Source organism: Centruroides vittatus, unplaced genomic scaffold (genome assembly GCF_030686945.1).
Source record: "Centruroides vittatus isolate TY-2023 unplaced genomic scaffold, ASM3068694v2 contig_1208, whole genome shotgun sequence".
Classification (NCBI taxonomy): Eukaryota; Metazoa; Arthropoda; class Arachnida; order Scorpiones; family Buthidae; genus Centruroides; species Centruroides vittatus.
In genome coordinates this window covers 49,306-67,679 of record NW_027120772.1, presented here as the reverse complement: position 1 = coordinate 67,679, position 18,374 = coordinate 49,306, and the positions used below count along the sequence as shown (strand labels likewise).

General features: G+C 31.0%; 1 protein-coding gene across 1 annotated transcript in view; it reads left to right on the top strand.

The window, feature by feature from the left end:
• The window catches only part of LOC136985262 (guanine nucleotide exchange factor VAV2-like), a 162,135-nt gene that overhangs the window by 98,852 nt on the left and 44,909 nt on the right, over nt 1–18,374 (top strand). Inside the window, exons 14-16 of the mRNA XM_067282513.1 lie at nt 8,786–8,806; nt 14,350–14,439; nt 17,416–17,525. Coding sequence (XP_067138614.1) covers nt 8,786–8,806; nt 14,350–14,439; nt 17,416–17,525 — 221 coding nt within the window. The remainder of the gene's footprint in view (nt 1–8,785; nt 8,807–14,349; nt 14,440–17,415; nt 17,526–18,374) is intronic.

Below are 18,374 nucleotides of genomic sequence, written 5' to 3'. Positions count from 1 at the left end.
CGATCTTCCAAATAAAGTACTATCGGGCAGTGATCGGACCAAAAACAACTCTCTACTCTAAAACATTTAATACAGTTCCACACAGAAGGAGTAACTATTCCCAAATCAATTACTGAGGACCCTCGGTTGGAAACAAAAGTAAACTCTCCCGCTTCATCACCAGAAGCACGACCATTTAAAATTATTAGATCATTATCTGCACAATACTCAAGAATTTTCAGTCCTCTCACATTCATATTTACATCTTTGGAGGCTCTACTTCTCTTATTAACAGCAATACCACTACTATCACATATATTTGTCGAAATCACATTATCGTTACCAGTCCGTGCATTAAAATCACCCAACCAAATCCAATTCGATTCGTCGACCTCAAACCTGGACAGTACATCAAAAATTTCTTGCCACCTTTGTTCCTGCATATAAACAAAACCAATATTAAACTCTCCTAATGGTAGCAGAATATTAATCAATACAATATAACTATCCCTATAAATAATATTAAATTTCAAAGATGATTTAATGCAAAGCAACCAACCAGCCATAGGTCTACCCCTACTGTGAGCCCTCAAAGCATCACCAACAATACAATGATATTCTCTTAATTCCTCCCAATAGCATCTGCTCCCACCCTTAATAAACCAAGTTTCCGATAAAAAGACCACATCATACTTCAATAAATAACTCCAAAAAGACCGCGGTTTATTACCAATCCCAGCACAATTCCACGCCATAATAGAAAACACAGAAGACATTACTGGTTGCTATGAGATCGGCACCACCTTAGCTGATACTTCATCGACTTTATACCGAACTCCATCTACCAGTAACTTATCATAACTTAACCGAACACTTCTTGCTCCTTCTCCCTTTTTTTCTTCCCAAATACCCTTAGGTTGTATCTAATATCCCGCAAACGTTTAGAAAAATCATCATACACAGAAACATTAAGATTCCGATTCTCAAATACAGTCTTTTTAAACCTCAATTTATCACTAAAAGACCCAAATTGGCAAATCACTGGTCTGGGTTTATCTCCAACTCTCTTCCCAACCCGATACGCGTTTACAATATGCAGCGAGGATAAATTTAATGTATTAACCGCAAAAGAATTAACAGTGTCAAATATTTCCAAAGAAGTCTCCTCTTTCCTCTCTTCCAATCCGTGGATAACAACATTGTTCATCCTTCTCTGATTATCCATAACATCCAGTTCTCTCTCAAAAAAAGAAAATTTCATGAAAATTTTATTCATATCCAACGAATGCCCAACACCAGTTACCTCCCCTCCAACCTTTGACTCAACCTCCCCCAACCTCATCTCGAAGTCAATCAACGCCTCATCTACATTCTGAAGCCACTCTGTCAGATGATCCAGTCTTCTGATAAATTCATCAACCTTACCGTTCAGCGAAACATGCAATCGCAATAAAAGCCTAACTCCCTCTGCCACATCAAAATTTGAGTCCTGTAATAAGTTCGCAATATCCTCTTCACCAGAAGAAGTCTCACCCCTAAACCTAGCTGTTGATCTTTCAGGAACGGTTGGAGAAAAGGTCTTCCTCTTCCGAGCCTGGGACATAATTATAAACTAGACTTACCTAAAAAAAGAAAAAAACAGCAATTCAAACCAATTGTTCAAAAGAAAATCGGATAGTCTCCCCGAATAGTTATAATTATTAATGAGTAATGAAATTTTTGATAAATTTTTTTTGACTGATTTTTTTTTGTTTAATAGATTTGTGACTTCATTTGATGTGACGAACATGAATGTGTATTTTATATAACTATTAAAGTTACTGAATTAATTATAATTCAATTACAGAAAATGGTTTTTTATTTCACAATGTATTATTTTCACAATACTGTTTATATTATAGAATTATTACTTATATTAATAAACACACCTGATAGATAGATAGATAGGAGAATTATTTGTCAAATAGTTTTACTATTTCTGCCAACTAATAAATAAATTGAATTTATTGCATGAAATATTCTTTAAAGCTTATCAAATTTGAATTACTGCATAAGAGTCATATAGATGTCAAGCATTATACCAATAACAAAATCAACAATAATGAATTCAATATAATAATAAAGCATAAATTAAGTCATGATAGAATTATCAGTAGATCCACAGTCAAAACATGGTATCATTATTGAAGAAAATAATTTTACTGTAGAAGATAGTATGAACTTATTATTCAGAAAAACAAATTTATTTTAAAATATTTAGATATAGTAACTAAAGCAATGATGAGCAATCTTTTCTTTATGCAGGTTGCAAGGGAACTTCACAGACTTCCAGTAGGCCACCATTTTTGTATTACAGAGCTGTAGGCTTTAAGCCTGCTGAGTACAACACACTAGAGTATGTTAGTACTCAGCAAGCTGTATAACTATTAATTCACTAGGTACTATATATGGTAACAACATGCAAACTAGTAATATGTGGTTTATTCTAATCTTTTTACTGGTTGAATTCAGTTTGAAAGTTCCTGTCATGAATATCAGCTTGTTAAGATTGCATATTGGCATGAGGTAGAAAATGGGGAAATAAAATTACTGTGTCAAAGCCTGAGACTCACAATTTGCTCATGACTGATCTAACGTATATAGAAAAAGTTGCAATAGAAAAAAATTTTATTTAATTAGATTGGAATTTAAGAATACAAAATAATTTTGAAGAATGTTGATAATTAGGAAATTGATTATCAAAAATCCAAACATTACTGTTGATAATATTTATTCTTTAAAAATTTATTTACAATTCATGTAGATTTTTGTAAAAATATAAAACAAAAACCTTAAATTTCCAGCAATAAAAAACATTTAATAATAACGTTTTCGACTGTTTTAAACAGCCATCATCAGTTAAAACGAACTTAAAAAACAAAAGAATGCAGAAAAAAGAACTCAAGCAATACAAATATTTAAAATTCAAAATAATTCCAAAGCAAAAATGCCGTCGTATATTAGAAACTAACAAACAGCGCATGCGCTAAATATCGTAGTAAAAATAAAAAATAAAAGTAAAAACAAAATAACAAAAAATACTGCCGCAAAAATATTTCTATTACAAGAAAGAACGTTATGCATTTTGGTAAAACGACTTCCATGCCGTGGATAGACCGTCTGCGTCCCTATGGTTAATGCAACCCGTGTTAACGTGGGCTTTGTAAATTTCAAGCTTTTCTAGATGTTTCAGCATTTGTTTGTTGGTCGTGGCCCTAATAATAGACGCTTTGTCCCAACGAACGTCGACATCCCGATGCTTAGCGAAAGCTGCTAGCACAGTAGTATCCAAGCTCTTATTGATGGAGTATTTATGCTCCTTAAGCCTCTGCTTTAAATGTCTCATAGTTGCACCAACGTATACCAGATCTGTATTAAACCGACGATCCTTTAAAGGTATAGAATATACACCTGTCTTAAAACTCTGGTTCTCTTTTTTCTCGTCGTTTCTCAACAATCGATATATTGTAGGATTACGTCGATACAACAAGCTTATGTTGTTATTTCCGGCTACTTTCTTAATCATCGTGTGCAAGAAAGGAAAATAATTGAGAATCACTTTTCTTCCTTTGATTCATAGGCGGAAGCTGCCGATTTTTTGTCTTCCAAAATTTGTCGATAAGCCTATCAATCTTCTTACTCCGATATCCGTGTTGTAATGCTGCAGTGCGAATGTAACTTAATTCCTTATAGGTGTCAATAACACTGGTGCAATGTGTGTGAGCACGCTTGATCCAGGCATGAAAAGCTGCATATTTAAAATTCATCGGATCAAAAGAATTTTTTGGTATAATAATGGGCTGATAGCTGGGTTTTCTATAAATATCCGTCCATATTTGACCCTCCTTGCACGTGATTGAATGATCAAGGAAATTTACATTAGAAGCACTTTCTTGGTCAAGCCCTAAAGTCAAGCCATATGGGTTTTTGTTGATTTCTTGAAGGAAATGCGAAGCGCTAGTATCATTTTTCCAAAGGATGAAAACATCATCCACATATCTTGTATATAAAACGATTTGATGTTGAAAGATGGGTATGACCTTGTTTTCCAACCGACGTAATACAAGCTCACATAAAATAGAGGACATAGGGCTCCCCATAGGCACCCCTCTTTCTTGCAAATATGTTTCATCTTCAAATTCGAAAAACGATGTGTAACATATTAAATTTGCAAGCTCCAAAATGCTGGTATGGTATTTAGCTGCATTATCTATATTAGCAAAAAGAAAGTCTCTCAGTTCACAAAAACAGGGCGGCAGCCTTATAGATGGAAACAAGGACTTAAATCCATTACTGTCATATATTCCGTATCCTTGAGTGTAATGTTGTTGAGCTTTTCCACTAGTTGTACTGCGGTTTGTATAGCATAGGGGTATTCTTGAATCTTTGGTTGGATAAACTTGACAAGCTGCTTCTCAATGGCAAATGTAGGGAATCCGCACTTCTCTATTACCGGGCGTATTTGGCAACCAGGCTTGTGCGTTTTACCAAAGGCGAAAATTCTAGGCTTTTTGGAGCCTGTAAAACTGAGTTATGCATACGTAAAATACGAGCCAACGGGGTTAAAGAGAATTTCTTGACTCTCTGTTGCAGCGATTCCATGTATTTGTCGGGAGCATGTTGACATTCGGTGGTTCTGATGTATTCATGTAATTTACGGTTATATGAGTCACGGTTAGTAAGGACAACACCTTTAGACTTATCCGCTTTAATAAGTACTACATCATTCATTTATAGCCATTGCCTTGACATTTCAATGCAGTTGTGGAATCGTCTTGCTTCTAAGTTAGATTTTCTTTCATTTGCAGAGCTAAACCTTGTTTTCCATCTGATGTAATCTTGCCCGGTAGCATTCATATCATTAATAATTAATTCAATATTTGGAATAATGTTCTCAGGCCTTGGTACAGTAGTAGGAGCAAAGAATGGGCCATATTTTAGAGCTTCAAAAAGACACTTCGGAGGAGTAATGTTATCCCAAGGTGTTATAAATGTGTTATTTATCAAGCGAGGTTTGATGTTCTGCTCACGTAATAACCATTTAAGTTTTTTGATATACCAAGGCCTGAGAACATTATTCCAAATATTGAATTAATTATTAATGATATGAATGCTACCGGGCAAGATTACATCAGATGGAAAACAAGGTTTAGCTCCGCAAATGAAAGAAAATCTAACTTAGAAGCAAGACGATTCCACAACTGCATTGAAATGTCAAGGCAATGGCTATAAATGAATGATGTAGTACTTATTAAAGCGGATAAGTCTAAAGGTGTTGTCCTTACTAACCGTGACTCATATAACCGTAAATTACATGAATACATCAGAACCACCGAATGTCAACATGCTCCCGACAAATACATGGAATCGCTGCAACAGAGAGTCAAGAAATTCTCTTTAACCCCGTTGGCTCGTATTTTACGTATGCATAACTCAGTTTTACAGGCTCCAAAAAGCCTAGAATTTTCGCCTTTGGTAAAACGCACAAGCCTGGTTGCCAAATACGCCCGGTAATAGAGAAGTGCGGATTCCCTACATTTGCCATTGAGAAGCAGCTTGTCAAGTTTATCCAACCAAAGATTCAAGAATACCCCTATGCTATACAAACCGCAGTACAACTAGTGGAAAAGCTCAACAACATTACACTCAAGGATACGGAATATATGACAGTAATGGATTTAAGTCCTTGTTTCCATCTATAAGGCTGCCGCCCTGTTTTTGTGAACTGAGAGACTTTCTTTTTGCTAATATAGATAATGCAGCTAAATACCATACCAGCATTTTGGAGCTTGCAAATTTAATATGTTACACATCGTTTTTCGAATTTGAAGATGAAACATATTTGCAAGAAAGAGGGGTGCCTATGGGGAGCCCTATGTCCTCTATTTTATGTGAGCTTGTATTACGTCGGTTGGAAAACAAGGTCATACCCATCTTTCAACATCAAATCGTTTTATATACAAGATATGTGGATGATGTTTTCATCCTTTGGAAAAATGATACTAGCGCTTCGCATTTCCTTCAAGAAATCAACAAAAACCCATATGGCTTGACTTTAGGGCTTGACCAAGAAAGTGCTTCTAATGTAAATTTCCTTGATCATTCAATCACGTGCAAGGAGGGTCAAATATGGACGGATATTTATAGAAAACCCAGCTATCAGCCCATTATTATACCAAAAAATTCTTTTGATCCGATGAATTTTAAATATGCAGCTTTTCATGCCTGGATCAAGCGTGCTCACACACATTGCACCAGTGTTATTGACACCTATAAGGAATTAAGTTACATTCGCACTGCAGCATTACAACACGGATATCGGAGTAAGAAGATTGATAGGCTTATCGACAAATTTTGGAAGACAAAAAATCGGCAGCTTCCGCCTATGAATCAAAGGAAGAAAAGTGATTCTCAATTATTTTCCTTTCTTGCACACGATGATTAAGAAAGTAGCCGGAAATAACAACATAAGCTTGTTGTATCGACGTAATCCTACAATATATCGATTGTTGAGAAACGACGAGAAAAAAGAGAACCAGAGTTTTAAGACAGGTGTATATTCTATACCTTTAAAGGATCGTCGGTTTAATACAGATCTGGTATACGTTGGTGCAACTATGAGACATTTAAAGCAGAGGCTTAAGGAGCATAAATACTCCATCAATAAGAGCTTGGATACTACTGTGCTAGCAGCTTTCGCTAAGCATCGGGATGTCGACGTTCGTTGGGACAAAGCGTCTATTATTAGGGCCACGACCAACAAACAAATGCTGAAACATCTAGAAAAGCTTGAAATTTACAAAGCCCACGTTAACACGGGTTGCATTAACCATAGGGACGCAGACGGTCTATCCACGGCATGGAAGTCGTTTTACCAAAATGCATAACGTTCTTTCTTGTAATAGAAATATTTTTGCGGCAGTATTTTTTGTTATTTTGTTTTTACTTTTATTTTTTATTTTTACTACGATATTTAGCGCATGCGCTGTTTGTTAGTTTCTAATATACGACGGCATTTTTGCTTTGGAATTATTTTGAATTTTAAATATTTGTATTGCTTGAGTTCTTTTTTCTGCATTCTTTTGTTTTTTAAGTTCGTTTTAACTGATGATGGCTGTTTAAAACAGTCGAAAACGTTATTATTAAATGTTTTTTATTGCTGGAAATTTAAGGTTTTTGTTTTTTAAAAGTTTATTTTCCAGTAGCTAGTTTACTTATTAAAAATATAAATTTGGATTATATTTTATAATAAATTTATTGTACCAAATGAACTGCCAGATTATTTATTTATTGGGCTAATAATTCTATAAAACAATTTGGCAAGCTGCAGGTGTCCAGGCCACCAACTCTTGTAAAATATAATAATTATAAATTACAATATTGTTTAACCCTTTACTAACACTGGAAGTATATTACACTTACAATCAAAAATCAAACCTGTTACCAGTGTTTATCCTATAGAAAATTCTATAGGATAAATGCCGGTAACAGGTTCGATATTTGATTGTAAGTGTAATTATAAATTAATTAATATATCTCAAAAACTGGGTTATTGTAAATATACCACTCATCATCATCACCAGTTTATGATACAAAAAAGAAAAATTCTTATGAATGTTTTCATCTATGTGAAATAGACGTCTTCTGGTATCTACAATATCGAACAAACGGCTAGTAAAATCGAATGCTTTTTCAAACGTTCAAATTGATTACATAATTCAGATACGTCGCGTTAAAATTTATGTTATGTTCGGGATATAATTTCAAAATATGTAAAATATTTAAACCGTATCCAAATAAATAATCAATTAATTTCACATAAATTATTATGATGCAAATAGCACTCGTCGTAGACTGCATAACTTATCAATACAACATACTCGGAACACCTTGTAAATTTGCAGCCGTGTTTATTAAATACTAACATTTTCGGTCGTATTTAACGAATTTCTTCGGGAAAAATTGCAAAAAATGTAGAGATGTACAGATGGTGCACATAATTCTCTCTAGAATATCTTTTAGAAACGTTTCAAATGCTTGTTTGTTACTGCAAATGTTTTAAGTGTTCGATTTTTTCCTGTTTTTCCCGACGAAGGTCGTTAAATACGACCGAAAACGTTAGTATTTAATAAACACGGCTGCAAATTTACAAGGTGTTCCGAGTATGTTGTATTGATAAGTTATGCAGTCTACGACGAGTGCTATTTGCATCATAATAATTTATGTGAAATTAATTGATTATTTATTTGGATACGGTTTAAATATTTTACATATTTTGAAATTATATCCCGAACATAACATAAATTTTAACGCGACGTATCTGAATTATGTAATCAATTTGAACGTTTGAAAAAACATTCGATTTTACTAGCCGTTTGTTCGATATTGTAGATACCAGAAGATTTTCTCTTTTGTATCATGAACTGGTGATGGTTTGGTGAGTGATAATTAAATTAATATTCAATTTTAAAAATATCTAAATAATTTATTATATATGAATTAAATTACTAAAAATTAGAGTTTTTTTTTCAAAAAGCTAACTTTGAACATGTCTCATTGTGTTTGGATTTTCAATATTGACAGTAATTATATATTAAATAATTCATTTGCTAGCAAAAAGTTTTAGTTAATATTCTATTGTTGTTATTTTTTCATTTACTTTTAATATCTTATAAGTAGAAAATAATTTTCTATGTTAATTTTATGCTTTAAAAGTTTCTATATTGACTTACAAATCATATTTTTCTATTTTGCATGCCTGATGTAGATGGTGGACAAACTGCTTGGGGTAATGTAATATAAAATCAAATATATTTCTAAAATTGCACAATGCATGTATTATAATATTGCAATCTTCTAGTAAATTAATTGCACTAATTTTAATTTTAATTGCGCCATTTATTAGTGAACAAAATAATGTCGATAAGTGAAAAAGTTCTCGAAAAATTTTAAGTTTATTATTTAATTTAATTAAATTTTGTATGTTAAGAGCTTAATTATTTAGTTAAACTGTAGATAACTGCTGTTTAAATAAATTTGTTTTTGTTTAAAAAAATAAGTAAAATAATTGATTTCTATTAAAAACACCTAACAATGCATAATTACGTCACAAATTTATTATTATTCATCAAAACATGAGAATTTTTATCCATGGAATTTCCTGTTTCAGAAATTTTACTATTAGATTGATAAAAAGTAAATTTTAAAAGATTGAAATCTGATACTAATTCATTTTTATTAACCCACTATTGCTTGAGGGTGAGTGCTCTGCTTATTTTTTTTTAAACACTTGTAACTTGGGTTTCTTGGAAGTTTTGTGGCCAATCTCTCATCTACCTTCTACCTGAGAATGTCCTCCAACAAGATACTAGAATCAGAAATAATTGTCATTGCTAATCAAAATCAAAACACAACACCTTATGTTGCTGAGAAATTTAATAAAAAGCACAACAAACGTTTTCAGCCAACTCAATTGGCCGTCGTCGGGTTAAACAAATTCGAATATAACCAAATGGAAGAAAATTTAAATTAAAATAAATTAACGTACAAAATAATAACAACATAAAATAAAATAAAAGTAGCAAAATATAAATATATAAATATGTATAGGATAAATAAAATTAAATAACAATATATTATAAACATAATATAATAATATCGTATATGAAATACGAAAAATACAAGACATGCAAGAGTAAAAATCAAGGCGTAAACTACGAGTTCTCCGTAGCAACATAAGGTGTTGTGTTTTGATTTACATTTTGCTGGGTTGGTTTACTTGAACATTAATATGTCAATGCTAATGCTTTTAGTGCCACCTTTGTTTCAGTTGTATTGGACAAGTTAGCATGGATGGTGCTCACCTGCAAGTAATACTCTCTATTTTTTCACATTCAAAGTGGTACAATTCTGATTGCAAATTGATATTGTATATATGTACTATCATAAAACATGATGAAATGTTTCTGAAAAGGCTTGATGAGGAGTCTGAAGAAAAAAATGTAGGTTTCTTCCTCACAGACAATCCGAGGGAGGATCTCCGTACGAAAATCCTGCAAGTGTTCAGAAAGAAACCAGATCCTCCACAGGCAACATCAGTATCCAGAGAAAAGTGTGCATAATTGCCCAAAAAAGAAGAATAGGAAAACAGCATCCAAGAGTGTAACATGTAGCCTACTGCACCAATCTGCAGATATCACACAATAATAATCTATATAAATATATAAATACTGCATTTTTAAAGTTAATTTAATTAAATTTAAATAAAAATAAGTATCAAATTATGGCTTTCCAAAAGTTAAAGTATGAGATGCTGTTATAGCATTCATTATTAGACTATGATTTTTTTAGTTCAATTTTTGTAGCATATTCAGCTGATTTTAAAATAATTTGGCTATTTGTTTTTTTTTACCTGGGATTGTGATTTTTTTTTATATGTCTTTTGTTAGATAAATCACACAGAGTAAGTTCATTTCATAATTCCATTCATACCAGTTGTCGTCATCCTATTATATAAATATATTCTCAAAACTCCAGTTTAGTTCATTTCAAAAGCTTTATGCTTAATCAAGAAACCAGTTGTACTGGGTTTCTTAATTCTCAATGATTTCCATCTCTCAATGTGTAATGTTATATTAGTGAATATTGCTTTATAGTCTTTAGATTTTAACATATCAATTTCATTGTAAAAATAACTTTATTTTTGTTAATTTAATGAACTTTATTAAATTGTTTTTAGGTTTTATGTTATCATATTTTAACTATTGTAAATACATCTTCTATTTTATTAATTTGATGATAAATGACCTTATTAAACTAGTTTAGTGTTTAATCTATTTCTTTATATTTAAGAAGAGTCAGGAGGAGGAAAAAATGAATTGGGAGACAAGAGTACGGGTCATTGCAAAGCAAAAAACTTTATATGAATATGGGTATTATTCTCATTAGTTTATGAGATACAGTTGTTTGAAAGTTGCTCACATATAATGATAATAATGAATGATACATGTTACATTCATAATAAATGTTCAGAATCAAATGCTAAACCTTGATATACTTTACAACTGGTGTTGTTTCTCTGAGTTACACAGCTATGACTGTGTATCCACTGACAACGTTTGAGTCTTACCATCATATCTCCCAGAAGCAGATGTTGGACATACTGATGGTGATAGGGATGCAAGCCAAAGCAATATGAAGTTCAACTGATTTTATTGTAAAGTTTATTGAGCTTTAAGGTTTGATTTCTGAGTATTTGTTGTGAATGTAATTTGTATTATTCATTATTATTGCTGTGTGTGAACAATTTTTAAACTCTGAAATTACTAAGAATAATATCTGTGTTCATATAAAGTTTTTTGCTTACAGTGACCCATATTATTTTCTTCCAACTTACTTCCTTCTTGTTTTGACTCAGCCCATGTATCCCAAATTAAACTTGGCATTTCTCAGCTGGCTACAGCCAAAAACTATTAATCTGAAAGTCATGAAAGTTTGGGAATCTCAATGAGAAGATAGGAATTTTTTCTAGAGGCTAAAATATTAGTTTTAAAACTCACTACTAGAGAGCACTTTTCAAGCTGAAATAAGATGATTGTAAGATCTCTAGACTTGAAACCATGCAATATTTGACTCTGGGGCTATCTCAAAGACTTTGTCTACCATGATCCCATCACATCTGTCAGACCTTAAAGACAGCATAGCATGCCATATGCATAGCATTCCAAGGCACACACTGCATGCGACCATCGAACATGCCAAATTTTAATTATTATGCCCTTGTGTCCTTTTTTAACTTACCGTATATCTTGGCGGATAAGATGACCTTCAGATAAGACAATGTATAAATTTTCGTCGAAGTTTTATAGTTTTAGCATATATCTGTCCTATAAGACGACCCCCAAACTATCGACGGTCTATGAATTTAGTTTAGATTGGCAATCATTATCTGAATAATAATACTGTATACAGTGTATAGCATATATGGAATTATGTCCTATTTGTAATTTTTCAAATAAACAAATTTTATTTTCTCGCATCTGGCGATTTTTGCAAACATTTGCCCTTATTCGGCATTCGGGTAATGACCTTGACTATTTACAAAAACATCCTATGGGCTATTCTATTTTGTGCACATACCCTACTCTCTTCTAGTAAATAATTACAGTTTGTCTCTCTTTTTATAATGGTTTTAATTTATATAAATTTCAATCTAATTTTTTTGCATCTGTCCTATAAGACGACCCCGGATTTTTGGGGCCATTTATTATGGTTCAACTATTGTCTTATCTGTCGAGATATACGGTAATTTAAAATTTATTTTGTATACTAGTACTTTCTATATATTAACAGGACTTATTATACTGGAAAATATGGATGCAGATATTTAGTCTTACAGATCAAACATAATGTTCTTTATTTAGTTCACCCGAACACATACACTTTAAACTTGTGTTTCGGACTCGTTCGTCTCTCCTCGGCAGGCCTTTAAACGACACTTTCTACAATTAACAATAAAAAAAAAAAAAAAACATTTCTTGGTAAAATTAGTTAAAAACACAAAACATTTCCCGACAATAAATTAAAAATTCTTACAAATTCTGTATTTTTGAACTTCTTTACATTTCCAATTAAACTTACGATCCACAGCAACCATACAATTGGACACATTCCTAATTTTTATACATTAAAATCAGTTTAAAACGATAAATTTAATTATTATCTAAAATATTATTATTTCAATTGACTTACTTCTTTTTGTTTATTCTTTTCTACTTAATTTGTAATCAAATGAATACACTATTCCTTTCTCTTCTGTTATATAACAAAATATGATATAATAGAAGAGAAAGGAATAGTGTATTTATTTGATTGTAATTGTAATCCAAAGAAAACATATATAGGAGAAACTAAAAGAAAATTAAAAATAAGATTAAGTGAACATATCAGAGCAATCAGAGGAAACTATGCAAATTCAGGAGTAGCTGACCATTGTAATACAGAAGGTTGTGCAATTGATCTAAATACGTAGGAAAAAGGAAAAAATCAATTATAAAAGACAACTGTATGAGCATTTAAGTATAATTAGGCAAACTAATAAAATGAATAACAACAATGGTAGAGAGATCCACCAATCATGGATAAGCATTAAAGTGTATGTGTTCGGGTGAACTAAATAAAGAACATTATTTTTGATCTGTAAGACTAAATATCTGCATCCATATTTTCCAGTATAATAAGTCCTGTTAATATATAGAAAGTACTAGTATACAAAATAAATTTTAAATTAAATTGAACATTCTGTTTTACGCTTTCAGTTGGTAGCAGACAACGGTAGCCATAATGTTTTGAACATGTTTTGTTCACATTAGACAGACAACTTGTATAGCTTATTGTTATGTTCTGTATAAAGCTATAATATGCCCTCTAATGGTGATTTTTGGAACTATTGTTTTTTTTTTGCTTTTAAAAAAGTTCCTATCGTCATCTTATGGCATTCCTATCTTTCGTGGCTTTCTAATGTATAGTTTTTGCTGTAGTCAGCTGGAAAATGTCAAGTTTAATTTGGCAGATAAAGAATATCAAACAAAAAATTAGTACATATAAACTGGAACTATACTAACAAAATTCACACCTAAACGCTAATTCCAGCAGTGGTCAAACTAAAAGAAGCCGAAAACGTTTGAACATTAAAGTTTGTTCACAGCTGGAATTAGCGTTTAGGTGTGAATTTTGAAAGAATATCAATTTATCTGGTTAAATATTTTTGGATTCTGAAGATAGAGCCTAACCTTGAAAGTACTTAAAAATTAGCAAATTTTTATTAAGTAAATATTAATTTCTACATAATCTTTTATGAAATCTCTGCTAATTTCTATTGTCATTTTAGACATCATTAAGTCAGTAGAATCAAAATTGTATTGATGAATTTATATTAAGTATAATACCGTTTTTTAGTATAACTTTCTTTATTGTTAGGATTTTTCAATAGATGTGTATAATTAATTCAAATTCTGTATCATTTATATTATGATTTTAATTTTTCTTTTGTAAATTGCAATTTTATCTCTTTAAAACTTATGTTTATGATGCATTCAGTAGTGACTTGCATAAACTATATAATAATATATGTATACAGTAAGCATATGCATTTATATATTTTCCCCAGTAATAATGTAATTTCTAAATCTAAGGAAGATTTGATAATATTTTAACATTTGTATTTTTAAAAAATTCAAATTTTGAGACTATATTATAAATGCTTCTTTTTTTATAATAATATAAATGAATTGTTTAAAAATCATTTTAAAATTGTTTTTTATATTAATATAGGGTGAACAGTACAGCTACAAAGAAGCTTTAGTGCTTAATGATTACAAAATAGAAGATGTTACAAATACAAAATCAGCAAGTAAAGATAAGGTAATTAAAATGTTTTATTTTATAAATTTCTAGAATGCAAATCAAATATATAATTGTTATGTATGATGTATAGAAATAAATATATATTTCCACAGTCCATCTTTTAAAATATATCAGTAATTTGGTTACTTTTGTAATTTAGTAGGGATGATGAGAAAATTATTTAATTTCTTATTGATTATGCTAATATTTAATACAGGATGTCCCATTAAAAGTACTGTATGTAAATTGCACACCATTAGGATTTCGTATGGTCAGCAAGTTTGAAAATGTTGTTGATTGTCAGTGATTTGGCTGTATTTTTTCGAATATGATATCCATTTATGTCATCTCACACGATGCTGACCATCGAGGTTGTATGATTTGACACCCTGCAACTTTTTCTATGGGGGTTTGTCAAATCTGACATATATACCAACATTCAATGAACAATTCCTGACCTCAGAGATGGAGAACAACATGTTTTTGGTGGAATTGGGTCAGAATTATTTGGCAGTATTATAAGCAGTTTGTGAAAAGAGTGCATGTCTGCAGCCATGGGAACATTTGGCGGACACTGTCTTCCACACAAAAAAATGACTTAACACTGAAAGGGGCCGAAATAAACTTATCCACTCACAGCTGTTAAATAAACAATGTGTTTTATTCCACGATGAAATTTAATAATTCTATTAGGACACCCCGCATAATAAGGCTACATTGGTCTCATTGATTGATTAAGCAAGGCTATTTGATTTGACCAACTCACTCACTGACATGAAATGTTTGAGTAGAAGCAAACTTTTCATAGATAAACAAAAGAGTACACTCAAAAGAAAGAAATCAAAAACTCCAAAATCTCAAAAAAGTGAAATATTTTAGGCCTGATGACTTTTGATGTCTCAAAGAACTTACAATATTCATGCAGTTGACTTATTTAAACATTATCTTTCTGTTTTTAAAGACTTTTTTTTACTAATTTGCTTTGCATTATTTTAAGTTTCAGCATTTTCTTTTGATTATTCTTTATTCAATTTTTAAATTATTTATAATATAATAATAATTTATTTCTAATAGACAAGGATGGTTCTACTTCTGTTTGGAATTTTAATAAGGGTGATAGAATTGTGTATATTACATAATACAGTTTTTTTATAGGTATTTTTCCTCTATACATTGACACTTTTTTCATCATTTTAGCAATGATGGTATACCTGCAGAATAGAAGCATTTTCACCTGGTGTTCGACATGACTTCACATGATGGAGTTTAGGAAATTTGAGATCACTTGGTATACAGCCTGGATATGCCACTTTTCAATTTTCACCTGTTTATCCCTTTAAATGAAGTCTTGGAAAACAAGAGTCAATGCACAAAGAACTCTCTGAAGTCATATATTGGGTTGTTCGGAAAGTAATTTTGTTTTTTTATTACTAGAGGAATTAGATGTATTTTTACCAGCCAATTTTAATTTAAACCATATTTTCATTATATACTTCAACAGCTGACATTTTAAGAATTATTTGTAAAAAATTTTGTTTGATTCTGTACAATTGTTTTTTTTTTTTTTCGATGACCCATCAAATATTGAAAATCGAAAGCATCATTTTTGGCATATTTTGCTTTTTTATAACTAAAAAATCAAAATGCCGTTCAAACAAGAAAAAAATTGCGGTACATGTTTGGAGAAGATTGGTTGAGAGAAAGACAGTGCGAAAACTGGTTTACAAAATTGCGTTCTGGCAATTTTAATATCGAAGATACACCACATTCCGGGTGGCCATTCGAAGCCAACGAAAACAAAATAAAGGTATCGATCGAAGCGATCTGCCGTATAACAACACGCGAAATCACTAAGAGATTAAATCTGTTAAATTGAACCATTTATTATTACTTAAAATGAATTGGTTTCGTTTCAGAGCTCGATATATGGGTTCCCCGTGTTATTAACGAGAGATGCTCTCTATGGTGGGATTTTAAAGAAATTTGTTTTTGAGCTTTTACCAGACAATTTAACAATCGATTCGAAAGTGTACTGCCATCGAGTAAACAAATTGAGTAATATCATCAAACAGAAAAGGCCAGAATTGATCGACGAACAAAGTGTAGCGTTTTACCACGATAATGCCAAATTTCACACAAGTTTGGTAACTGGTCAGAAACTGTTCTAGCTTAGATGGGATGTGTTACCGCACCGACCGTATTTGCCGGATCGGGCACGCTCGGATTATTACTCGTTCCGGTCTATACAAATTTTTTTTAACTGTAAGACATTTACTTGAAATGACAATGTCAAAAATCACTTGGATCAGTTTTTTGTAAACAACGATCAAAACTTTTGTGAATGTGAAATCATGCTACTACCAGAAACAATGACAACAGGTATTTGACCAGAATGGTCAATATATAATTCAATAAAATATTTATTAATTATAAGAATATTGCATTTATTTTTCTATGGAAAAAATGAAATTACTTTCCGAACAACCCAATATAATAAACATCTTAAAGCCCTATGAGTATATTTAGAAACATTAAATGATTAATATAAAGAAGCCAGAGAGTTTGTCGTGGAGTGGCTCCAACACCAGTCAAAATACTTTTATTCTGCAAGGACATTATTATTGCCAAAACAATGGGAGGATGTGCAAATGTGTAGAGGAGAGTACCTAGAGAGAAATCACGAATTGGGACTATGTAACATATATAGTTTCATTACCAAGTACTGAAATCCTTGATAGAAGTTGAACTGTCCTTGTATATTTTTTGTTTTTTCTGTTTTTAAACTTGTATTGCCGTCTATCCTCATTTGTGATTTTTAAAATAATCACTTTTACATTTTTTTTATGTTTTTAAAATAATGTATTTTAAAATAATTTTATGTTTTATATTTTTAATTGTTTCATTCCAATGAAATTTTTAAGTTAATTTATATATTTTTTTAATTATATGATATCATACAATTATAATTTTAGTAATAATGAATTTATTTTTTAGTGGAGTCACTATTGGTATTTAGTTCATCGACAGAATAAAACAGCTTACACTATGTATGCTAAAATTGAAGAAATGAAGCATAAATGGATTGAAGCAATACAGAAAGCTCTGTATGTTTATAAATATTTATTCTATATATTTTTTACATGATTTTATTTTTTAAATATTGTAAACTTAATTTATAAGAACATATTTAAATTTGTTGTTTAATTATAAATATATTGCATTTTTAACTTGCAGAATAAGTATTAATGTAAATTAACCACCAAGATGTGCTTTATTGGAGCTTTAAAATAAGCATAATAAAATAAAATAAAATTACCTTAATAGTGCTTTTCTTGCAAAAAAAATATTTTATTTTGGTTCAATTTTATTAGCTATAATAAAGCACATCTCAATTGATTTTTGTTGAGGAGTATGTATTTATGTATGCATTTTTTCAATTAATATATTTGTTTGCTTAATAACTTGGTTCAGTTAAAAAGAATATTGAATTGTCAAAAACTAACAAACTGATTTCATATTTACAAATATAAAAACTATAAACTTGATTCTTAGATTAAAACCAAACATTTACCAGATTACATGAGGCTATATTAATGCTACTAATTACTAATTTAATATGATGTAATTTGGTCTAGAAGTAGGTGTTAGGTGCCATCTCTTGATAAATTTTAAAATTATATTTAAATTAATATTTAATAATTAATTTAGAAGGTCTAGAAGAAAAGAATTGGCTGAAAGTGGGACTCAAACCTGCAACTCTCACTTGTGTAGACATGTTACCAGTTATGCTACCCAAACCTCTATCCGATCTTTTCTTCCAGAACTATTAATTTAGATGTAACTGTACTGATTACTGATAGCACCCACTCTGGGTGACTTCAGCACTCACAGCCTGTTACTCCCATTATGGCATTATGGCACTTAGGTTAAAGTCAGACCAGTGAGAAAATGCA